Raw genomic sequence first — 24,720 nt, 5'->3', positions numbered from 1 at the left:
ACCTCCCTGGGCAGCCTCTGCCAGAGCCCAATGACCCTTTCCATGAAAAAGTTTTTCCTAATATCCAGCCTAAACCTCCCCTGTCAGAGCTTGAGGTTATTCCCTCTTGTCCTGTCCCCTGTCACTTGGGAGAAGAGCCCAGCTCCCTCCTCTCTACAACCTCCTTTCAGGTAGCTGTAGAGAGCAATGAGGTTGCTCAGCCTCCTCTTCTCCAGGCTAAACAACCCCAGCTCTCGTAGAGCCTTCACCCAGGAGGTGACCATTCAACTCAAAATCTTCCTTAACCTGAGCCCCTTCCCCTAGGAAATCATTTTAAGACAGCTGCCAGACTCTGTGTGGGGCTTGCCAGCAGCAAGGAGTGGAGCACATTCCCACTGGAGGGGCTGGTATCTACTGCGAATGGATCTATCACCCAGGTTCTTGTGGCTGGATGTTGGCTTACAGCCACTCTGGTTCCTGTAGGCAGCAGGCAGCCTGGTACAATGAGAATTACTTTTCTGGATTCTTTTTCATTTCAGTCGGTGCTGTAGTAACATTTTCTGACACATCAGATGCTGTCGTGTGGTTTCTGGTTCAACCTGGTCTTACATGACTTCATGGGATGTACAGAGAGGGCTTCTCCCTCCTCCACTTCATATGCTGTAAATTTAGAGTAGTGATGTTCATTCAAAATGTGTTACAGCAAGTAGAAGGCATTATTTGTGCTTCCTTGGTGTGGTGCTGTGTGTCATTACCTCCCTGTCTACCTTGCTTCCAGACACGAAGCCTTTTTGTGCCTTCGCTTTCCTGGAGCTTGGAGTGTAATCATCAGTCTCCTGCGACCTTCTCAGTGACCTGCCCGCTGAACAGTGCCATAATTTTTGGAGCTTTTCTGGTGTTTAAGGGATAAAATCTGCCAGTGGCAGAGCCCATTTGTAGACAGCAAGAATAAATCACCAGGAAGCGTAAGCACACTGGAAAATCACTGTACTGCTAGTAAGATCTGACCATTTCCATATCCTTTCCCTACTGTTTTGCTTTCCCTTTGCTCATTTCCTTTCCCCTTTTTGTGATTTACTTAGGGCTCGTTCCCACAGTTCTACTGTGAACATTACAGATAGTTGGGAGAGGTTTCATTTTTCTTCCCCAGCTGGATGAGGATGCTTTGCTCCACAGATTTTCAGCCTTCACGACCGTGAATTTTACTGAAATTGGAGACGGGTATTGAACATTTTTGGCTTAATATGTAGTGCATTTGAGTCTTTAGTCACGTTGCCCTTAGCGGACAGTTGGTATGAATTAAATCATAGAATCATAGAATAGTTAGGGTTGGAAGGGACCTTAAGGATCATCTAGTTCCAATCCCTCTGCCATGAAACGGCATCTTTTCATGGACTGTTTGTCAGCACCGAGTATGAAGTCCAGCTAGGCACAGTTAGTTGTGTAGCAGTTTGATGTCGCCTCCTCCCTGGAGCCAGGCTTCTCCTGGCAACACATGCAATTTTCCTTGTGTTATTGAAGATATCAATGGGCACTACATGTGGATAATGTTTCACCATGTAGGGCAAGGCTGAGTTTGGTCTGTTCCATGTTTCATGTTCCTTCTCGGAGTAGGACTCAGGTCAAGTTTGCTTTCTGTCACAAATAAATGCTGAGAGCAGCTTTCCCTCTTCATTCCTATATTTATATGAGAAGTTTCTTCTTGCAAATGTTCGTTAAAAGCTTTCCTGCATGTTCTGTCTTCAAAAGCAGGGAATACAGTCTGAGTGGATGCTAATGAGGGTAGGGAAAGGAGAATATATTTGTTTTTCCTCAGCATCCTCGATACTCTAATATTTAAAATATTGGTCTCCTAAAGAGCATTTATTTCTTAATTAGACCTTTTTACTATGATTTAATATTTGCTTCTAGAACATCACATACAAATGGAGATATTACAGTAGGGGCTATTAAAATATGTAGGAGGAAGCTCTGACACAGGCAAATCACAACAGAATTAGAAAAGACTTATTAAATATTATATATTGTAACCATAATGTTCCCATGGTAAGGATAGGAAGTGGAATAACAAAGATTTATTTACTTGCCTGTGGTTATACAAGAAGACAGTGGCAATGCTATTGAATCAGCATCAGGAACCCTAAGTCCCCATTTGGTGTTTCATCACAAAAGCATGGAATCAATGTTCAGTTCTTGATGCAAGAGGAGTGTGGGATTAGACTTTTTCTATTAGCAAATATAAGCAAGTGCATTTTTCTTTTGCGACTAATACTGGGCAGTGCTCGTGTTCCCAAGAATTTGCATGAAAACGAGTCTCTTAGGTAATCAGAATTTATTTCTGGCATCTGATCGATGCTCAGGACTTTGTGGTTTAATTGATTAGAATTATTGTTTGCTGAAAACACAGCTCAATATCTATTTTTTCCTTTAAAGGTTGACTCCATCATTTTCATTTCCAACTATTTAGCTCTTTATTGATTGTTATGTCGTTATATGAAGAGTGCTGCATCTTGCCAGCTGAAATAGAGGCCAAAACTTGAAATAAGAAGGCAACATTCTTTTTCTTAAATTCAAAAATGGAAAATGAGTATTTCAGCCTTGCTAGCTACAGGCAAATCCTCAGGAAGAATGATTCTGAACATCACTTTTGCATTTTATGGAAGGAAAAAAGCAAATCAAGAATCTTTTCTGAGCCTGATTAATATCAGACGTAAACTGAAGTACAGAAAGGGATTTTGCAGTTTAGCTGCTGATCTTTTAAAGTAGATAAGGATGCAGGCTCTGTCAGCAGAAGAGGAATTGTGTATGTGGTGTGCATTTAGAGAGGGCTGAATGACTGGGTTGAGTAGCCGTGTGGAGAAATGCCCTCTCCTCTCTGTAGAGGGGAAAGTCATGTGGCTGGAAAGTATTTAAAGAACAGCGATGGTTCTGTCCTGCAGCAGAAATGAGGTGCTGTTTGTCAGAGGGATGTGTAAGGCGCTCTCAATCTGCAACCTCTCTGGCTTTTCCACTCCCCTCATCGCAGCGACTTGACATTTAGTTTTAATTTGCAAAAATGTATCTGTCTTTCCAAGATTATGGGAAAGGGTACTGGGTTATGGAGCGGAAAATAGGCTTGTGGAAAAATGGACATTAAAAGGTGGCGTGGGACCGATTTCCATTTCATGTTCTTTCTTGACAAATATATGGGGTCAAATCCTACAGTCGTAGCTCAGGCAAAACCACCGATGGTTTCAGGGTGCCAGAAAGAGCTAAAAAATTGGCTTAATGTAAGTACAAAGGTCCCTGAACCGTTTCTGCAGCTTGGTTTTTGGTGTCAGATGGCACAGCTTCCCAGCCTTTATTTATCACGCTTTGTTTTCTCTAATCCCTAGGATGACTTGGGTGGATTGCAAACACAGTACAGCCTGTGGATGGCAGGAAGAATTTATGTTCTAGGGCCACATCCTCAGCTGCTGTAGATCAGGAAATGGGCAATGAAGGAACTCAGCTTACCTTAAAGCTTTTAAAGCTCTCATCATGGTTGAGATGCTCTTACTATGGAAGGGAACTGCTTCCCTGATAAGATATTGCCCTGTAAATCTGCACATACATGTGGATTGTCTGGCAATAACAGTCATGCCAGTCATTACATTTGTTGGATTTATATTGTGTATTCTAGTTCTACTAATCTTGTTCTACGATACAACAAGTTGGGAAGGAGTGCCGAGCTGCTTAAGGGCAGGAAGGCTCTGCAGAGGGATCTGGACGGGCTGGATTGATGGGCCAAGGCCAATTGTATGAGGTTCAACAAGGCTAAATGCCAGGTCCTGCACTTTGCTCGCAGCAACCCCCTGCCACACTGCAGGCTTGGGGTAGTGTGGCTGGAAAGCTACTTGGCAGAGAAGGACCTGGGAGTGCTGGTCAACATCAGCTGAACGTGAGCCAGCAGTGTGTCCAGGTGGCCAAGAAGGGCCAACAGCATCCTGGCTTGGATCAGCAGTGGTGTGACCAGCAGGACCAGAGAAGGGATTGTGCCCCTGTATTTGGTGTTCGTGAGGCTGCATCTTGAATCCCGTGTTCAGTTTTGGGCCCCTTACTATAAGAAGGACTTTGAGGGGCAGGAGCACATCCAGAGAAGGGCAACCAAGCTGGTGAATGCTCTGGAAAACAAGTCTTATGAGAGGAGGCTGAAGGAACTAGGGTTGTTTAGTCTGGAGAAAAGGAGGCTGAGGGGAGACCTCACTACTCTCTACAACTACCTGAAAGAAGGTTGTAGTGAGGTGGGTGTTGGAGTCTCCATCCCTGGAGATGTTCAAAAAACATGTAGATGTGGCACTCTGGGACACGGTTTAGTAGGCACAGTGGTGTTGGGCTGACAGTTGGACTGAATGATCTTAGAGGTCTTTTCCAACCTTAATGATTCTATGAATCTATGATTCTTGATAACTTTACTAAATTTTAGCTGTTTGGACCATAGTTTTTTCATGGTGCTTGCCCCAGACTTTTAAAGAAAATTTTAGCTGCAGGAGTTCACCTGCTCTGGAGTATGAAGAGAGAAGAAAAATAAACCATCAATGATTTTTTTACTGGAAACCTCTGAGGAAAAGATAATGGGCAATTAGAAGTGATATCCTGCTGAATACAAAGTGGTTCTTGACTTTGAGTCTTGACTTTGCAGCTTTAATAACCGTTTAAGGTGGCTTTTGTGGGCTGTTTATTTAGGTATCACTATCCAAATATTACTACATAAAAGCAGCACTTCAAGAGCCACGTGTCCTATCAAAAAAAGCCTTTGTGGGCTTTTTCAGTGCTTTTTTTCAGGGCACTAATATGTCTCTTCCAGAGTTTGTGCTAACCCCTGCACTTTGAATTCTTGTAAAATTTTGCTGTACAGATGTTTTACTCCGCAACCCAGCTTAGGTCCCTCTGTCACTCCCTCTTCTCCAGCCTAAGTCATGCTGGGCCAGTCTGGCCTTGTGTAGGCATCCTCATGGCTCGCTGCAGATTCCAGGTGTGTGGTTTTAACCTGGAATCCCCTAACCCAGAGAATGGATTCAAAATCTCCAAAAAGCAATAAAGAGGAACCCAAAACTGCTGTGAAAGTGCTCCCCCACTTCTTTCACGCTGCTTCCCTTGGAGAGGAGCCGAAGCATAAATGCTGTGTGAAGACAGGCAGCTTGAATTCTGTTGTATCTCAACCAAGGGGACCCAGGTCTTTATAGGAGACTTTAAGGTATTTATGTTTCTTTTTATGGTTCAGCAAGACTCGTGGTACAGAGGACTACAGAGAGAAGGACAGAAGATAATATCACAGTCAGAGCAGGAATTAGGCAGTTTCTGTGTGCAATAAATCACAATACACATCAATACTAGTCTTGTGTGTGCTCCATTCCAGGTCCCCCATCTTCACTGCCTTCATGCTTTCTTCTTCACTATCACCCATCTTGTCTCGTGCTTTCACTTCTCCCAAGTGAAACTTTCTGTTTCAAAACATCCAGGCATTTTGACATCAGAACTGCTTGGTTGTCTGCACCCAGCAGAAGAGAAGGGCTCTTCAGAGTAAAAACCAGACCTAGAGTGGGTTGGATGACTTTGTGCTGGTGGTGGTCTCTCTTTCAGTGACTCTGGGAGCTGAAGGTAGATAGGCTTGTAATTTGAGCATCTCAGATAAGTGCCTGAAGTTGGATGGGATATACCTGAAGTCTTGCAAACAGTTTTTCCCTTTCAGGTGATGACATACATTTTACAGAAAAGGAGGGCTAGCTACAAGTGACAGAGCTGGTAGCAGCTAAAGCACTCCAATTCAATTTTTAAGACTGCTTTATATTCCCAATATGGACACTGTGATAATGCAATGAGTGCAAGCTGGTGAATATGAGCATTTTCACTTCACAAGAAAACCCATTAGCTAAAACAAGGTGGATTCTTGCTGCTGAGAATTGAGTGTGTTGCTCTAGGAGCTGTGCCAGGACAGGATGGCAGAGAACTTGGTCTACCATGTGCTGCAGCAGAGGCATCACCATTTCCATAAGCAAGGTTTGCTTTTCCTCTCCCACAGTGTAAGCAGTTTTTGGATACAGTACAATCAAGTATGTAATAGAATTATTAAGGAAGAGACCTCTAAGATCATCCAGTCCAACCATCAGCCCAACATCACCGTGCCTACTAAACAATGTCCCAAAATGCCATGTCTACACATTTTTTGAACGTCTTCAGAGATGGTGACTCCACCACTGCCCTGGGCAGACTGTTTCAGTGCTTCAGCACTCTTTCAGTAAAGAAATGTTTCCTAATATCCAATCTGAACCTCTCCTGATGGAACTTGAGTCCATTTCTTCTAGTCTTGTTACTTGGGAGAAGAGACCAGCACCCACCTCACTACAACCTCCTTTCAGGTAGTTGTAGAGAGCTGTAAGGTCTCTCCTCAGATTCCTCTTCTCCAGACTAAACAATCTCAGTTCCCTCAGCCTCCTCTCAGAAGGCTTGTGTTCCAGACACTTCACCAGCTTGATTGCCCTTCTCTGGCCACGCTCTAGCAACTCCAGCAATGTTTAATTGTACAACAAATGGTAAAGCCAAATCAGAGGAGCATCCTGCTGATATCTTTTGCTTTTAGGATACTGAGAAGTTTTCTACCTTGGCTTTGTTTTAACATCTTGCGCCTGTCTGGAATCACTCAGGAAGAAATAGTTTGCTAAGGCTGAGAAGTGTTTTCAAAGCTCTGCAGAAGAACTGAATTTACTGAGAAATGCAAAGGCAGAAGCTCAGCAAGGGGCTACTCTGTGTGGCACATCGAAGTGGAAAACAGCTTAAAGAGCATAAGGGAAAAGGAGAAACCTGGCCTATTGCCATGGGTAAGGCTGTGTCAGAGAAAGACACAGCCTTTTCCTGATCAGGGAAAGAGTTAAGAGGCCTATTTTATCTATATTTTAACAGGCTGCCCAGGGAGGGGGTTGATTCACCTTCCCTGAAGGTGTTTAAGGGACGGGTGGACGAGGCGCTGAGGGACATGGTTTAGTGTTTGATAGGAATGGTTGGACTCGATGATCCGGTGGGTCTCTTCCAACCTGGTGATTCTATGATTCTATGATCTTCTACTTTCTGAGTGAGTGTGGCTAGTTCCTCCCCATCTTCCTTTCTCTCTGAAGAGGTTTGGGGAGGTCACAGCAGATGATATTGTGCAGCGAGGCTTGGGTTGTAGCTGAGTGCACAGGGAAAGGGTTGTAGTCGGTACAGTTAATAAACCAGACAGTTGCATGGTCACTATTAAAGTTCACCTTGTTAATTCAGAGTTCACCCGACCAAATTTTTTTCTGACAACTAAATGGCATTTGTCAGCGTGATGTTTGTTTGCTTATCTGGCCATTCAAGTCTTCTTGAGCTGGGCAGGGGGTTGAAAAGTAGTTTTTCTACTGGAATTAAAAACACACTGCCTTCCAGCCAAATGCCATTTATTGTATTTTTCATTTGTGCTAGTAAGTAAATTGGCCATTGTGTTTTTTAAGGAAAAGGAGCCAATGCAGCCTCGTGCCATTAACTTGTCAGAGCTGAGCAGAGGCACGGAGCATTTCTGCAAAATTGTTCTCACTTGTCTCATTTAAAAGAAAGTCTTATGTTCAAAAAAAAGGGATGAAATCTGTAATGTAATAAGGCAGATAGGTTGCTGGAGGTAGATGGATTTAAAATAATAGATCTTTTCCTTATTTTTTGCACTTTAGCCAGCTCTCCTTTGGTGGAACAAGAAATACAACTTGAAAATTGTGCAAGTAAATGAGGGAAGAGGAACACTTAACTATAGCAAATCTAATGTATGTGATGGAAGTTGAGCAGGCTTTTAAGAAGACAGTAATGTCCCATTTTCCCACTGCAGAGGTTTATATGGGTAGGTGCTCTGGCAGTGAGATCTCTAGCAAATCTAAACATCAAGGGTGAAGTTTAGTCCTCCTGACTACCACCAGTAAGCAATGCCAAACCCCAACCATTTCACTGTAGGAAAAGCGAACAGGAAGAGCGAGGTGATGGGAAAGCGCAGAAGTGAATAAATTTGCCCTTGGGGAAGAAAGGGATGGCAGAGCCGTGCTGAGCTGCATTAGCTGCGAGTTGCAGTTACATTTCACCTTATCATGACATACACAAAGCCTCCTCATTACCTATTTATAATTTCCACTCTCTTGCAAATACGCCAAGCCAGCCTTTTCCTGCCTTAGAGCAACCGTAACTGTGCGTGGGACAAAGACCTTGTTCTGGCCAGAGGAAAGCAGAGCAAACCCACCATCCCCTGCAGGCATTGCCAGTGCTCAAGAAGAGCCGCTCTCTTTGCTCCTTGGCTCCATCTGTCTTTGCCTCCTGTACTCCTTGAGTACTGTGTTCAGTTTTGGGCCCCTCACAACAGAAAAAACATTGAGGGGCTGAGCACATCCAGACAATGGCACAGAGCTGGTGAAGGAGCTGGAAAACAAGTCTTACAAGGAGTGGCTGAGGGACCTGGGGCTGTTTAGTCTGGAGAAAAGGAGGCTGAGGGGAGACCTTATCACTGTCTGCAGCTGCCTGAAAGGAAGTGCTGGTCTCTTCTCCCAAGTAATAAGTGATAGGACAAGAAGAAATGGACTCAAGTGGCATCCAGGGAGGTTTATATAGGATATTATGAAAAATTTCTTCACCAAAAGTGTTCTCAGGCACTGTCAGAGGCTGCCCAGGGAGGTGGTTTGGTCTCGATCCCTCGAGGGTTTTAAGAAGCTGGTGGGTGAAGTGCTCAGGGACGTGATTTAGCATTACTGGACAGGTACAGTTGGACTCAATGATCTCAAAGGTCTTTTCCAACCTATCTATTCTATGATTCTTTGAATTAGCAATAGCTGATAGATCAAAATCTCTGGATGCCCTGAGCATGTAGGGGTGACTGATAATTTCTGATTTCTGTGAATAAAGCTTGGTCTCGTTCTGTCAGCCTATTGCATTTAAGGAATTGTAGATCCAATGATCAAGTCGTGTTGCTTGAGCTCCAGCTTAACCATAAAACCACCCTCAGTCATTTTCTCCGCCCTTTGTAGAGTATATAGGAGCTTGGGTGTCACATTTTCACCACTGATCTGGTCATGGTGGAGAACAGTTAAAAGAAAAGGTGCTGGGTGTACAGATCCGTATCAAGATGAAGTTCTGGATTGAAGATACAAATTCTGGATTTGGAAATACCGTGAGATGTGCAGAGTAGAAGGATAATGTGCTGGCTTTGCCGTGGAAAACCAGAATAGCTTTAGATGATTTAGATGATTAAAAATGGGAATATAATTAAAACAATGTGATAAGATGAAACTAAAGTGACAAGATAAAGCAGCAGCGTATACGAGGGGGAGACAGAACTGATGGCAGGAGGGCATGAATTATTGATCAAAATCTCCACCAGAAGGTAAAGTCTTTCCGTTTTCTTATCTGAGAAGGGAGAGAATGAATGAGAAGTGAACAGAATTATTAAGCATCTTTATCATTGCATTGGAGTGGATAATTAGGCAATTAGGATTACTAAAAGTTGGCAAAGCATGAAGCCCAGAGGATTCGTGCTCCTGATTTCAGACAAGGGTGGTGAGGGAATCGGGGAAAAACCTTTGCCAAGAGATTTGATGATGTGTTACAGTGAAACTTAAAGGCTCTAGCATCCAGCATCCTGCAGCTTCCAGGGTTCAAGAGACCTGACTGGTAAAGAACTTACTTGAAGGTGGGCAGTCATCCTTTAACAGCAACAACAAGTGAGGCTGTGAATAGTGTAAGGGTTCGTGGAGGAGCATAATGGTACATGTGGACCTATTTTTTTTCCATGATGGGGATGCACAAGTAGCCATGGGAGTTATTGTGCAGTGATCATTTTGTGGGCTTTTTCCAGATCTTTGTGCTCAGTTAACATTCCCTCTCTTGTCAGATGAGTTGTTAGTAGCAAAGACTTTGCAGGACCATAAACTGAGGATGCTGCAAGATCCCTGGACAGAGCACCAAGAGGTCAAACTCTTCCTTAAGAGGACAGTGTCAGACGGTGGTTTAGACTTGCAGTCGATATGGTCTGTCATGCTACCTTATTTCATTTTCCTTGGTCAGAAGTGAGAAATCATAAAATTGTAGAATGGTTTAGGTTGGAAGGGGCCTTAAAGATTATCTAGTTGCAACACCTCCCACTGGATCAGGCTGCTCAAAGGCCCCATCCAACCTGACCTTGAGCACTTCCAGGAAGGGGGCATTCACAGCTGCCCTGGGCAACCTGTTCCAGTCTCTCACCTCAGACATACTGGATTTTCCGCTGATATAAATCATGCAAACACTTAATTATCAGAGGGTCTTTCCAGCTGTATGTGGAGACAGCTTCCAAACCTCTTCCCCTTTGATTCTCTGTTGTAAATTATATCTTGTCACCCCCTTTGTAAAGAGGAGCCCCACAAAAACCAAATGAGCAGCTTGGGTAAGCTGGCTGAATCTGTTCTTTTAGAAGATGCAAAGCTGTAGGACGCAGTGGAAATGAGAGGGGTAGGATTACCTAGAGCCATCTCCCATGAAGGTTAGTTTGGATTTATAGCATTGAAGAGTTCAGTGGTGAGAGGAGATGTTGGGTGGTGGCTGTACTGCAGACCCTCAGATGTCACCTATCGCCTCTCTCCTCAGCCTTCAGCTTGTGTCTGGCAGAACTTGAACTTGCAGAAGGTTTTGCTCATGGGGGTGTTTGACTGTCCCTTTGGACCACGTTCCTCCAGGGAAAGGCCAGGCAGGTACCACAGGCTGTTGCTTACCTCTGCAAATTAGCCTAACTTTTTTAATTGGCACCATGGCTTCTTAATTGCTGGCTGCAAGCTTTCAAGGGGAAAGCTGGGTAAAAATGATTAAAAATAGCATGGTGCATCTGTAACTGTCTGAATTCATCCTGGGCTGCTCTGACAGCAATGCCAGGCGCCCAGCCTGCCCTGTGCTGCTGACCTGCTTAATCTTAAACTATATGTTATCTAAAATTAATTTGCAGAGATGCAGACATTATATAAATCCCTGCGGAAATGTCAGATTATGTATATAATTTTCAGAAGTGCTCCGCACTCATCTAACTCAGATCCCCAGAAAACCAAGGGATCAAAATTAAGCCAAGGCAGAGAGTTTGGACTCGTCACCATCCTTAAAATACCATGGAAGATGAGCCAGCACTGCAGACACTTGTTAGTATAATAATTTCACACCCAGAGACTGTTTCATTTGTTCTGGACATTCAGTGATCAGGGAAGGAAAAAAAAAAAAAAAGATGATTAAAAATATATGGGCTAGAGTATTTGTTACTAATTATTTAGCCTCATTGGTGAGTCACCTAGCATTTTTAGAGAGCATTGCATTTTTATGAGGAGGTGCCATCCGCAATATTCCTCATTCAAGACCAAGTTCAGAATATTAATTATGGATAATGATGCATAATTAGAGTCTGAAGTCCAGAATTAATTGATAGGAGCCATTTAGTATAGATAACAATTCTGACTTGAAAAAGTGCTTTATCTCCTACCCACGCCTGGTAGTGTCTGCGTGTGGGTAAATAATTGTAGCAGTAAGTGCTTGGTTTTAATGACACAGTGGCGTATCATTTTTGCAAAGGTGTTAGCACACGTTTGTCTATTAGTGACAAAAGGTTTGTAATTCAGGGTAATCCGGTGCTCCTTGACTTGTCATGGCCCCAGCCTGACTGACTGCAGCACTGGGGTGTCAGAAATCACGGCTGTTGCTGCTCTCTGCTCTCTGTTCCTGCCCAGGAGAGCTGGATCTGCTGCTGCCGCACACCCATACAGGCTGGCCAGCCAGATTTTTGACCTCCTGCTGCCTTAAACTCTCAAATTTGGGACCATTATTTTCCTCTAGCACAGGTCAGAGGCTGTCACCCAGCCAGCCGGCTTGCGGCTGCATTAGAGCATCTCTCAGATAGGTGTCCAGCTTGGGAGAAATCAAGTTGTGTTGTTTTTACTGTGGTTAGGCTGATTCACAAAGGTGTCTGACGTGCTCTACACGGTTGATAAGAAGGTCAGTTTTAATAATGAGCAATTGTATAAACAGCAAATAAAGATTTGCACGGTAATGTCACTGGGTCCCAGCAGATGTGCTGCTGTCGCTTTGCGGAACAGAGGGGAACAAAGCCAGAATTTGTGTTTACTGGAAGAAGGCAGTAGAACGTTATTAGATGAGCTCCTGCGTATGACTTGTCAGAAATACATCGGAGTTAATTGCTGCTGTAGCGGCACCGTTGTTGTTCAGCTGCAAGGAAGCGGGTCAACTATTGATGGGATCACTGATCCCATTTAGTTATTGTGAAAGACACGTAAAAATAGGCTTTGTGCTTAGCTTGACTTGAGGCCACCAAGCATCACAGCAGCTTCAAGTGGCTACGTGCATGCACTGTGTGTGTGTATGTAGCTGTCTGGATGTGCATGGAGGATGGAAGGTCCCCAGGGAGACCTTATAGCAGCCTTTCAGTACTTAAAGGGGGATACAGGAAGGCTGGGAAAGGTTTTTTTATCAGGGACTGCAGGGATAGGGTGAGGGGAAATGGTTTTCAGCTGAAAGAGGGGAGATTTAGATTGGATATTAGGAAGGAATGTTTTCCTGTAAGAGTGGTGAGGCACTGGCCCAGGTTGCCCAGAGCAGTGGTGGCTGCCCCATCCCTGGAGGTGCTCAAGGCCAAGTTGGATAAGGCTTTGAGCCCCTGATCCAGTGGGAGGTGTCCCTGCCCATGGCAAGAGGGTGGAACTGGATGGGCTTTGAGGTCCCTCCCAACTCAAACCATTCCGTGATTCTGTGACATCAGTCCAAAGCTTCAAAACATGCACTGTGGCTTTAAAGCTGTGATTGTTACTACGTGACTTGACTCACCATCACTCCTCCTCCTGGGAGCCTGGAATACAATACAACAGCATCATTAAACAGAAGTCATAAGGAGACTGTTTGGCAAGAATTTTGGGATGAATTCCTTTGGTTTGCAGTATTTATGTTTTAAGCAGAGTTTTCCCAGTGTTTGGTCTCCCCCGTGCCTGTCAGCAAGGCAGAGGCACAGGGACTCCCCTTGATAATCTAAGTGATGTTCACACCTAGTGTTTGTTTTGGTGTTACATCTAGAAACCCAGCTAAGTAACCAGCCCAGGGGAACCATGCATTTCTTTCATCTCTGTTACTCCTCTGGGAGTGAAATTCAGGGCATGCAGGCTTGAACTGGCAGAGGGTGATGGTGATAGCACCTTCATAAACTGAGTTTGCAACAGCTTAGTCCATGCAGGTCAGGAATGATGGTGGGAAGAGTTGGTAACAGTAGACATCTTGTCCTCCTCTAGTGCTGTGGGTGTCTGAGTACGTCTCCTAGATAACTCCTTTTATTTCCTAGCTACCTATCAGGGATAGATGAGTTTGCATGTATGCTCCTGTGCCTCTTCTTTCCAACTCTAGGTAATTTGGGATCCTGCTGTTAGGAAACGTTTATGTTTCTACTAGTTAAAAAGAGAGTATTCAGATCACTTTGAACCTGTTAAAATGATGCAGTTTAATTCAGTGACGCTGATGTCTGGGGTGAGTGCTACCTCCTCGCTTCTGTGCTTATGGAATTATAGAATTAAGGTTGGAAAAGACCTCTTAAATCATCCAGTCCAATACCACCTTGTCTACTACACCATGTGCCGAAATGCCACGTCTACATGGTTTTCTAACACCTCCAGGGATGGTGACTCCTCCACTTCCCTGGGTAGCCTGTTCCAATGCTTCCCCACTCTTTCAGGAAAGATTTTTTTTTTTCTAATATCCAATCTAAACCTTGCTTGTCTTCTCTGTATTGTATTTGAGACATAAAAAGGCCATTTACTGGTGGCCCTATTGCTGCACCCTCTTCACCCCCAGTAAGGCTCTTATTTAAGAAGGATGGTTACCCCGAGAGTGTGTGTGTGTAGACACTGATACTGCCAATTCAAGTTTTGAAGGAAGCTTCTGTAAGAAAGCAGGCTTGGAAATAGGGCCTCGCTCCATAAATGGTGTATTACATTTGGGATCTAATATATCCTGGGAGAAATTAGGAAAATATTCTTCACAGAAAGGGTCATTGGGCACTGGAACAGGCTGCCCAGGGAGGGGGTTGAGTCACCTTCCCTGGAGGGGTTTAAGGGACGGGTGGATGAGGTGCTGAGGGACATGGTTTAGTGTTTGATAGGAATGGTTGGACTCGATGACCCGGTGGGTGTCTTCCAACCTGGTGATTCTATGATTCTATGATTCTATGATAAATATCCTTCAGAGGGACACTGCTATATCTGAGAATCTCCTTGTGCCTGTAGCTTTATCTGCCTGGAGAAACAGGGATCCTTGACCAGGGCATAAAACACAGTTTTTGACCCCTGAAAAAAAACCCTGCTTGCTTGTCTGTTGCCAGTGAGCAGGAATTCATTCAAATGTTAGCAGATCTCTCAGAGGCTGAGCATTTTGCCTTTGGTGCAGTGCAGATGAATCCAGTCACCTGTGGAGTTAATGAGTTGTACACCCGCTGCTAAGTGCCTGCAGTTCTTTGAGATTAGCCGAGTATTTCACCTCAAAGTACGTGCCATTAATGACTTTTAATTCTTAGATATTGTATTCCGTGGGACTTACATTAACTGTTAGGAAATGAAAGCCTCCGTGATGACAGGGTGCTTGGTTTAGTAATTTCATAGAATCATAGAATGGTTTGGATTGGAAGGGACCTTAAAGACTATCTAGTTCCAACCTTCATGTAGGGGGACACCTCCCACCAGACCAGGCTGCTCAAGGCCCCATCCAGCCTGGCCTTGAACGCCTCCAGGGATGGGGCATCCACAACTTCCTTGGGCAACCTGGGCCAGTGCCTCACCACCCTCACTGTGAAGAATTTCATCCTTATGTATAGCCTAAATCTGCCCTTCTCCAGTATACAACCATTCGCCCTAGTCCTATCACTCCAGGCTTTCAGAAAAAGTCCCTCCCCAGCTTTCTTGTAGCCCCTTTCAGGTACTGGAAGGTCTCTATAAGGTCTCCTTGGAACCTTCTCTTCTCCAAGCTGACTCTCTCAGCCTGTCCTCATATGGGAGGTGCTCCAGCCCTCTGATCATCTTGGTAGCCTCCTCTGGACCCATTCCAACAGCTCCATCTCCTTCTTATGTTGAGGATTCCAGAACTGGACAGAGTACTCCAGGTGCGGTCTCACAAGAGAGGAATAGAGAGGAAGAATCACCTCCCTCAACCCTCTGGCCACGCTGCTCTGGATGCAGCCCAGGATGCGATTGGCCTTCTGGGCTGCCCAGTCCTCACATGTTACCTGGTGACTTTCCAGAACAGGCAGTGGCTGCTTCCAGAAAATCAAAGGAATGAAAGACAGGGAATAATACTTTTTTAGGCATTGTTCCAGGCTATGCCAAATAGAGGGAAGAAAATCTATGTGGAAGGGGAGAGCCACCCTGTAAGATTTTCTCCTTGTCAGGCATCCCACTGCGCTGGCTAAAACCCCACAACCTGAAATACTGTTTTTCATCCTCCTTTTTTAATCACTCTGAAGATGTGAACTACTTCTTGCCTGCCATCTCACTTGAAGAGTTTCTCGTGTTGATTTGCTGCATTGGTTCTTTTTCATGAATGAGAAGAGAGGAAATCTAATGACAAGTGTTATCATCTTGTCAAGTTAATTAGTGTCTGTTTTAATACCATTATGATCATTCATTGCTAATTAATATAACATAAGTAACATCATTACAAATTTTTGTCTTATTTTTCAGTGAGAAGCTGGATGGAGAAGCTGAAAGATAAGGTAGGAGGCTCAGTGTTTCAATTACTTTACAAGCAAAAACATTTTACCTGCAGAAATAAACTCTTGTCAGTGCAGTTCGTTATCTCTACAAAGACAATTGGGGAGGGGCTTAAAATTTTCTCTGGGAAGCAATGAAGCAGATGCTGCTCTTGTATATAGTGGTGTAATTCCACAGTACATCCCAGATTAGTAGTAACTAAGAGCAGAAGGAGGGACAGGGGTATTTGATAGACTTCTCTGTGCTAGAAAATGACCTCTTCAGGCTACCCAAATTACATCTTTTTACTTGTCCTCTAACTTACCTCCACCCCTTTCCTCTAAGTCCTGAGCTTGGTTTGGGATCCTTCCTGCAGCAAAGTGTGAGGTTGCATGTCCTGCCTCTGGATGAGACCTTTCCTGCTTCCACATGCAAGAAGAGCTGCAAATTCCTGGAAGGAAAAAGCAAACACAGGAAGACTGAAAAGATAACAGATCCTGTTCTTTTCTCCCTGACATTACAGTGTGGTGGTACATAGAATCAGGAGTTGTGCCAGCCACAAGCAGTGATGGCTTTTTAGGCTCTGCTGTCCTAGAGCAAATATTAACATTTTTAAATAATTATGAAACCTTCCAAATGTTGTGTTGATTGACCGCAAAGCCATGAAGCTAGAAATGAGGTGACAGTAGTGTTTTAAGGCAAGAATATTTTGTGACTCAACGTGGCTTGAAAATTCTTCAACAGGATCAGAGTTAATAGATAAAAAGATCACAAGGAATAATGGCTTGATAGGAAACTCCAGCCTGTGTAAATACATCTCTGAGTTTAAGGAGTTTGTCACCCAGTGAGCCCAGCTGTCCCCACATCATCCCCACCACATTTCAGCAGCATCATTCCATCAAGTCTGAACAGAGAGATGGGGTCTGGGTATCTGTTGTCCAGGACTGGGGACTGGAAGGGTTTAAGATGGGTTCCTGCTTAGCCCTTGTTGAGTTGCTTTTCTGCTCACAATAGGAAGGAGGCATGTCTAGTGTGATCTATGCTCATAGCAGAGCACCTTGGCCTGGGATTCAGCCAGAGAGAATGCTGAAAGGACAGAGAATGGTTTTCCCGATGAAGGTAAAAAGCAGACACCAAGACTGGTTGAGTGCCTGGAGTGAATGTAGCATGCACGGGTCACCTGCTCATGCCAGCCCTACCCAGGAGGCACAACACAAGCTCAGGGGCATCAGGCATCTCTTCACTGAAGCTGTAGCTTTCACTTCTTTCCTCTTGGCACCTCTGTCCTTCCCCATTGCAGAGCAAGGTGCGTGTTCCAGTCTCCCACAGAATTGCTCTGTAGAGTCTGAATCTCTCGCAGGCAGAGGTTGGACTGCATGGCAGTGCCCAGCACGAGAATTGGTGTAGCTGGGGCTCTGCTGTTGTCCACTTGAAAGAGACGCTTGGTCCTGAGCCATCTCCCTCCTGTGGGGAACGGCAGATGTGTGAAGGCAGATCCTTCACCTTGCTCACATTTTCACTTAGAGAAGCCCAACAAAACCACTCCCTAACCCCCAAACAAATGCTGGTGAAGCAAATCACTCCCCAATAAACCTGCACACCCCATTTCCTCCTTTTCCTTGTCGAGTTTATCAGCACCAGTCATAAAATGTACCCCTCTCATTTGCCGTTGGCAGAGCCCTGACCTCTCTATTTTACAGTCCCACCATCCAGTAAGAGTATCATGGCACGATGGCCCCATCCCTGAGAGATGTGTCCTCCTCTGTCCATCAGGGCTGCCCTGCTGATGGAGGGAAGACTGTAGGGAGCATGGGACCAGGAGCAGGGATCAGCAACAGGTTTATATCTGATGTCCTGCAAACACTGTGTAAATATTGCATTTGTTATGTTGAACGATGGACATGAGGTTCCTCTGAAGTCCAGTGGAGCCAGGAAGGGCATGGTCGTGGATTGGATGTATTAAAATCATCTTTAGGATCTTCCACATGTTCAAGGGGTAAAAAAGTGGCTTTAGAGCTGCCTGTGAAATGGGGTAACCTACCAGGCAAGTGCAGAATCCCTCCTTCTGGCCAAGCCAGGTGTGATAAGGGCTCACGGGTGGGCTGGAAAGTTCACCGTATTGAAACCATTGATTTCTAATATGGAAACTCAGCTGGGCAGCAGCTAAAAGTGAATTCCAGTCTTCCTTTGCTGCCTGTGCCAGCAGCAAAGTTCCAGAAATAGAAAAACCCATGCTGCACTAATTAGGTCACCCAATTAAGACTTTAATTGCCTCGCGGAAATACAATCTCTTTGCTGTGTTCTCACTAACCTCCTGTTTTGGGAACTGGGGTGCAGGAACGCAGCCCCGCAACAAGCACGTGGGCTGAGCAGGGCTGGATTTTCTGGGAGAGCGTTCGCAGCTGAAGATCCCTCAAGCCTTGGGATCCAGGCATGAAGTTGTTGCTATTTAAAATGCCAAGCAGGATCTGGAAGGGTTTGGGAGAGCAAACCAACCCTTGTTAGCCTCGTATCTGCCCTAGATGAAATCTGTTCTTTTTATTCTCCATTTAAGCACACGAAGCCGAAGCAGCACACGCTGGGTAGGTTTTTCTTTTCCCCAACTCAGTGGACTATGGCAGCTGAGGATTCTGTTGCTGCTTTGTGAATGAAGGCAACGCTAACGAGAGAGAGTCAGTCTGTACCTGCTTCCCTTGCTCCATTGATTCCCCCCAGCCTGAATTAATAGAGGATGCTGAAGGAATCTGGCACTTAAAAATTAGAGTTAATTTTAATTTCAAGCAGTAACACATAAAATAACAAGCACTTGGGAATATTTTCTGAAGGATTTAAAATGTTTACATGTGTAATTTTAGATTTTTAAAAGTGTAATTTTAAATTACTTATGCTGATTAATTTTTATTGGGCAATGCAAACATATGGATCACAGCTATTGAATTAGAGTTGAATTATGTTTGCTGTGCTTTCCTGAAGGCCAGCTGAAGGCGTGCTTGCCCTGCTTCCATGTTGTTGCCCTGCTCGTGCCAGTGACCCCTTCCCATGCAAAGCAGAAGTCCAAAGATCTTGAGTGCAAAGCAGGACTCCAAAGATTTTGAGTACAAAGCCAAGGAGGCTCAAGCTGGGCTGGGCAGGGAGAGAACAAACTGGTTCTTCTTCCTATGAGAAGTGAGCACAGCCTGGCTCTGCACTTCAGCTCCTTCAGAGACCCACATGTTCAACACCCATGTGGGTGTTGAATCATAGAATCAATCACCAGGTTGGAAAAGACCCATCGGATCATTGAGTCCAACCATTCCTATCAAACACTAAACCATGTCCCTTAGCACCTTGTCCACCTGTCCCTGAAACACCTCCGGGGAAGTCCCTTAAACCACCTCCCTGGGCAGCCTCTGCTGTCCCCATGCTGAGATATGGCACTGTTATCCCAGGACACTTGCTTTCCCATGCCAGTGTGTCTCTGGGAAGCATGGAAGCTGCGTAATACTCTTTGTTGGAAGTGTATTTAGCAGCTTGGCCACAGTAAGACACATTCCAGCAACCAGAGCTGGGTAGGAGATGCTGGGTCATTTTCCCATTCATCTTCCATGATGGAGGTCAGCATCTCTGACCATCTGGGAGGTCAGTGCAGCTGTTCTCTGAAGACAGCTCCTCACCTGTTCTTCCCACCCCCTGACTGCTGTTTTGCCTCTTACACACTGGCTCTTCTGCCCACACCGTGCTCTTCTCTGCCTGCTCCTGCTGCCCCGAGGGCTATGGGATGATGCAGAGAGCTGGGGGCAGCTGCTAGTCCAGATTCATGCCAAAAAGCATCTTGGCTCTCTGGATTGAGCTCTGTTGCACGTAGGCAGACATATAGTCATGCCTTGATTTATGCTGACGGTACCCGTGGAGCTCGGAGCAGCACTAAGCCTGCTCTACATGGTGTGTAGTGAAGCTGTTTGGGTCTGCACACGTCTTTGTTGTGGCTCAAAGTCACCTGCCCTAGATGGTCAAGGTTTTCCATCACACGTGCACTTGTCTTAACAGGCACTTGCAACTCTGCATTGAAATTTCTTCCTCTCTAAAAGGTGGGAAAACACCGCAGTGTCTCATCTCAGCTATCACAGGGAAGTATCTGTTAACAAGAGCTGTTGGTGAGTGAGTTGTGGTGGTTAACATCTTGGTCCTGGAGTGGTTGAGGGCTTGCTTAGCGATCCTGGAAGCAGGGCTCATCCTACGCAGGTGGGTGATAGGGACCAAACTACAATAATGGAAGCAGCATAGGGATATATTGCAGTCCTAGACTGGTGAAAAATGACTGAAAATATGGTCTTATGAGTGCTGGTCTGCTTCTCTCTTTTCTGCGTAGGCAGGGTACATGTCGGGAATGCTGGTTCCTGTAGGAGTCGGAATAGCCGGAGCCCTCTTTATCCTAGGAGCACTCTACAGCATTAAGATTATGAATCGCCGAAGGAGAAATGGCTCAAAGAGACATAAAAGAAAGGTATGGCTACTGCAAAGAGAACCCAAATCCCACCCACGCTCCTGTTAACCATTTTGGCTGTAAAGCAAGTGCAGTCTGGTTATGGTTATGGTTTGTCTGGGCTGAAGTGCCTGGGACTTCTTGGTTAGAGCATGTCTGGGGGGAAATTTGAATGCTTTTCATTTCCTTTTTGCACATGGAGCTCTTGTTTCTTTTCTTCCTCTAGCAGAGGGAATTTAACAGCATGCAAGACCGAGTCATGCTCTTAGCTGACAGCTCTGAAGATGAATTTTGAATCGAACTGCAGTGCCCTTGTGCTAGCCCGTGACTTTTAAAGAGAGGGAAAGGGGAGAGAAAGAACTAGTGACTTTCTACTGCATCGCTGCTCTCCGCCACCCCGAGCCACCGAGCAGTGGTGGGTACCACCCCGGCGAAACGGCATGCTATGCTCTATGTGTACCGCGCAGTGATGTTTGTTTTGATACAGTAGTGAGATTTCACATTTGCACCCGGCGCCGCATTCAAATCCACAGCGCGTCTTGTTACAGCTGGAGCTGATCCATATGGATGATTTTTTTCCTATTACCCTGGTGTCCTGTTTTGGTCCTAGCTGGCAAGTGATCTAATCATAACAATAGCTCTCACCTAACCTGGGAATGGAAATCTTTACTGTGAATGACTTCTGTCCAATTTGTTAATTTTAAATGTTACATTACCTGAGCTAGAGTTCATTAGTGCTAAGATTAGCTGCTCTGCTTAATTAATGAGTTATACACTTGAACTGTATCCCCTGCCACCTGAGAAGTGCCCACGTACAGTGTTGTTGATGCAGTTTGAAGCACATTTCTGCGCTCGGGTCCTCGACTCTCACCCCTTCTTTCTTCCTTCAGCTCTGCTCCAATGCTTTTTGGAGACACACAGGAATAGCCTCAACACTTGATTCACAAAAAAAAAAAAAATCCTAATCCGTTTGCAACCAGCACTGTCTGTTACAGCACAATAAATACCAGCGCTCACGTACTGATGGGCAGTCTTGCATGGATCTCTTAGCTTTTGTTCAGTGTGCAAGTAGGTAAAAGAAGAGGCAGGACAGAGGTTTCTTCAGCTTCTGCCTCCTGTTTGAATGACACTAGTTATGGGTTCATCTCTTTCACAAGGCTGCATTCACATAAAGATGAAAGTGGAGGATCTGTCCCTTTTCCCCACTGGAAATCAAACGTGCAACTTTCAGGGGAGATCTGGATGCATCTTGTCTCCAGACCACCAAACGCAGAAAGGCACAAAAGGCTGTGAAGTGGGTGGCTGTCAGTGTTGAGGGATTTATGGCTAATAGTTGGAAAGCAGCAGCAGCCACAGTGGGAGGGATGTCTGCTATGGGGAGGTGAAAAGATCCCGCTGGGAATCCTTGGCCACGGGGGAAAATATGATGCTGTAGGACAGATGACTGCAGAGGGCTGTGGAGATAGTCATCATCTGAGACATTACAGGAATCTAGCAAGGGAAACTAATGTTACTTTGCACAGAAACGCTGTCAAAATAACTAGAAAAAGGGCTGCGTTAGTTTATCTTTGCTTCCAGTTGTGAAATGACTTCAATCTGACATTTGTGCAAAACATTCACGTTCCTGAGGTGGGAATCATTGCTCTGTGGGGAATCATCCTTCATACAAGGAGTAGCGCCTGTTGCCAGAGGAGACCTGAGTAGGCAAATAAGGCCAGGCTGCATATCCACTGAGATCCCACTGAATCTTCGAAGAAGTGGAAGGGAGGAGAGTTTGAGGAGGTGCACATGCAGGATTTCGTTCCTTGTAAAGGTGAAAAAGCTTATCAGATTGTGAAGGGTAGATGTAGATGATTGTAAGCAAATGCCTTGTGGGCACATGAGTGCGTTTGCAAGGTAGAGCGGACATTTGGAAGACCCTCCTGAAGCTCAGTTCTCCCTTGAGAAGGTCAGGGCCTCCTCTGGGCATTAAGTCATCAGACATGATGTTCATCTCCAAACAAGCAGTGTTCTTCAGAGCCCAGGTAGCTTCCTGTAGGCCTTATCCACACATCTACTGAGTCACCTGGAGAAGGACAGATGGGACAGCCTGTATTCTGCTATATGCTGCTACTGATGCTAGTCTTCCAGTTGAAGAGCTGTGCGTGATCCCTCAAACGTTTGCTGCTGAGCGCATGGAAAGCAGGTCAGGGGAAGCACTGTAAAACCTGGACCATCAACATATTGGGGAATCTTCACTCCCTAATCCCTGTAGGACAGGCTTTCCCAGCCAGGGCTCCACAGTGCTTGCATCTCTCCCTTTTTATTCCTGAAACCTTGACCAGGAGAATTTTGCCTTGCAGCCTCATTCTTTAACAGGCACTAGCTGGCAGCCCGCTGTTAAATCCAGATACCCCTACCCAAAATTAAAGCCTCTTTGTTCCTTAACAAGTAATCAGAAGAGGTTTTCCTTCCAGACGGATCTCTCCCTACTTACTTCTCATTCCTAAGTCTCTTAGAGCTTGGATTTTTTCTGGGAGATGTTAACAGTCCAGTTGAATGTTCTGGCTGCCTTGCAGCTTTGAGAATCAGGATATATTGTTCCTGGCAAGGCTTGATGAGGGTAGCAAGGTGGAATGACTTTTCCTTCATTCCATTTTGCTTGAGATCATCTCCAAAAAGGCTTGTCTTTTAGGTACAGCACTAAGGGGGCTGGAAACAAGGCTACATAGGCAGCTGCAAGATGTTCTTGAAATGCTTTAACCTGTTCCAGCCAGGGAGGCATGGAGAATAAGCAGTGATGAAGGGCATTGACTGATCTGCAAGAGGGAGTCAGTCTTGGAGCTGAAAGGATGGTAGCTGGGCTGGTTGTGACCTTTGCATGCAACTGTAGCCTGAAGAGAGACTTGACCTCTTCAACCAAGTAACAATAGGATGAGGGGAAATGGCCTCAAATTGCACCAGGTGAGGTTTAGATTGGATATTAGGAAAAAAATTCTTTACTGCAGGAGCGGTGAAGGATTGGAACATGCTGTCCAGGGAAGCGGTGGAGTCACCATCCCTGAGGTCTTCAAAAAATGTGTAGATGTGGCAGTTCAGGACATGGTCCAGTAGGAATGGTGGTGTTGGGCTGACGATTAAACTTGATTGTCTTTTCCAACCTTAATGTTTCTATGATTCTATGAGATAACACTGGAAAAGAGGAGCTGCCAGTGATACTGCAGAACAGAGCAGATGTACCAGCAAGACCCAAGCAGCTGGGGATCAGCAGGATTTTGCGCAATAACAGCCTGTGAAGGACAGTTTCCTCTTGCTTCCCTGTTGATGGCACTGTGCCCGCGCAGTGTGTGGTAATGGCACAAGTTGTGTTAAGTAACCATTAAAATGCAGAGCTCCTGGCTGGTTGGAAGGAGGAAGGCTGAGCGAGGCTGCTGGTGTGAGTCTAAGTACCTCAGCTCTGGCAGCACAAAAAGAGCTTTATGGATGGGTTGTCAGTTTAGTGGATTGGAAAGGCTAGTGGGTAGGTGCCATGGTCTTTCATTGTGCTAATAAATCCACAGTTTGGGAAACACCGACCTCCTACAGTGGCAAGCAGTTTCCCTGTCTCTTTTCTTCTCCCTCCCCAACATAATGAACTTAAGCAATTAAAAGGCAGTGCTGCCAATCAGAATGACAAAGGTGGTGTTTTAGTGCATCAGCTGGGTGCCCTGGAGCCCCCAGGAGCCTGGCTTCACTCTAAGGACATGGAGTGGGTAGCTGGGATGCTCGAAATCAGTGGTTCTGCAAGTGGGGCTGGTGGGTGGTTGCAAATTTTGGAGCGGTGCCTTGCTTGGGGGCTGCTGGTTGGCACAAGACAACTTTCTGAGCCACTTAGCATTGCAGAGATCCCAGCCGGTGCCTATTTGAAGTGGAGTTATTTGTTGAATAGTTGGTTTTGGTTAGGCACCTGCCCCAGAGCCTGGAGGCTCCCTGTGTCTTAAGCTTAGTTCTTCTTAGAGAGGAGGCAAGAGGGAGTCAAACCCAGCCTTGGATCCCAATGAGGACCCAAGGACGAGGTTTTCTGCAGTGCCCCTGATGTCAGTGCAATTTCTGCAAGCCCTTAGAGCACAAGCATCATGCAACTCTTTCCCTTCTCGTCCACAGCCAGTAGACTTTGGATTTGGCTTTTAAAAATATTCCATATATAACTCCTGGAGTTTGATTCATTTGCTTGAAATCAGATTGCAGGCAAGGAGGAGGGTTTCATGTAGGAGCTGAAGCCTCCAGTCTCTTAACGCTCTACTGATTTAATCTGTACCTCTGCATTGCCAAAGAAGCAGATTCTTTTGAAAGAGACAGGGCAAGAAAAGCAGCCAAGAAGTGCCCTCCTCATCCTCTGTGCTGGGTGAGCCGCAAGCCCCTGAATGTAGAGGTGGGTCGTGACACTGCTAACGCTGCTGTGGCCTCATGCAGCTGCGATGGTGACTTCGCTGCAGCAATAATAATCTCTTGCCTCAGCACAAGATGAGCTGCTTGCATCTGTTCTGGGTTTTCCTGATAGCACAAGCC

The 24,720-nt window shown here is 45.4% G+C and overlaps 1 protein-coding gene and 1 long non-coding RNA gene across 3 annotated transcripts in view; both read left to right on the top strand.

Annotated features, from left to right (window-relative positions):
• The window catches only part of ARMH4 (armadillo like helical domain containing 4), a 65,864-nt gene extending 44,663 nt beyond the window's left edge, over positions 1-21,201 (top strand). Inside the window, exons 5-8 of one of the 2 annotated variants that reach the window (XM_069856807.1) lie at positions 15,723-15,754; positions 16,746-16,850; positions 20,080-20,214; positions 20,420-21,201. In XM_069856807.1, coding sequence (XP_069712908.1) covers positions 15,723-15,754; positions 16,746-16,850; positions 20,080-20,214; positions 20,420-20,488 — 341 coding nt within the window. In that variant the 3' untranslated portion in view covers positions 20,489-21,201. The remainder of the gene's footprint in view (positions 1-15,722; positions 15,755-16,745; positions 16,851-20,079; positions 20,215-20,419) is intronic. The other variant, XM_069856808.1, reaches the window with a different exon arrangement.
• Positions 21,202-21,656: 455 nt separating this feature from the next.
• LOC138720767 (uncharacterized) lies at positions 21,657-24,509 on the top strand. Its single transcript, XR_011337472.1, has 2 exons — positions 21,657-22,772; positions 24,137-24,509. It is a non-coding gene; the product is annotated as an uncharacterized lncRNA (long non-coding RNA).
• The last annotated feature ends 211 nt before the right edge of the window (positions 24,510-24,720 follow it).

The sequence above is a fragment of the Phaenicophaeus curvirostris genome, chromosome 5, assembly GCF_032191515.1.
Source record: "Phaenicophaeus curvirostris isolate KB17595 chromosome 5, BPBGC_Pcur_1.0, whole genome shotgun sequence".
In the NCBI taxonomy this organism is placed as follows: Eukaryota; Metazoa; Chordata; class Aves; order Cuculiformes; family Cuculidae; genus Phaenicophaeus; species Phaenicophaeus curvirostris.
The sequence above is the reverse complement of the archived record's forward strand: the minus strand, read 5'-3'. Positions and strand labels throughout refer to the sequence as shown.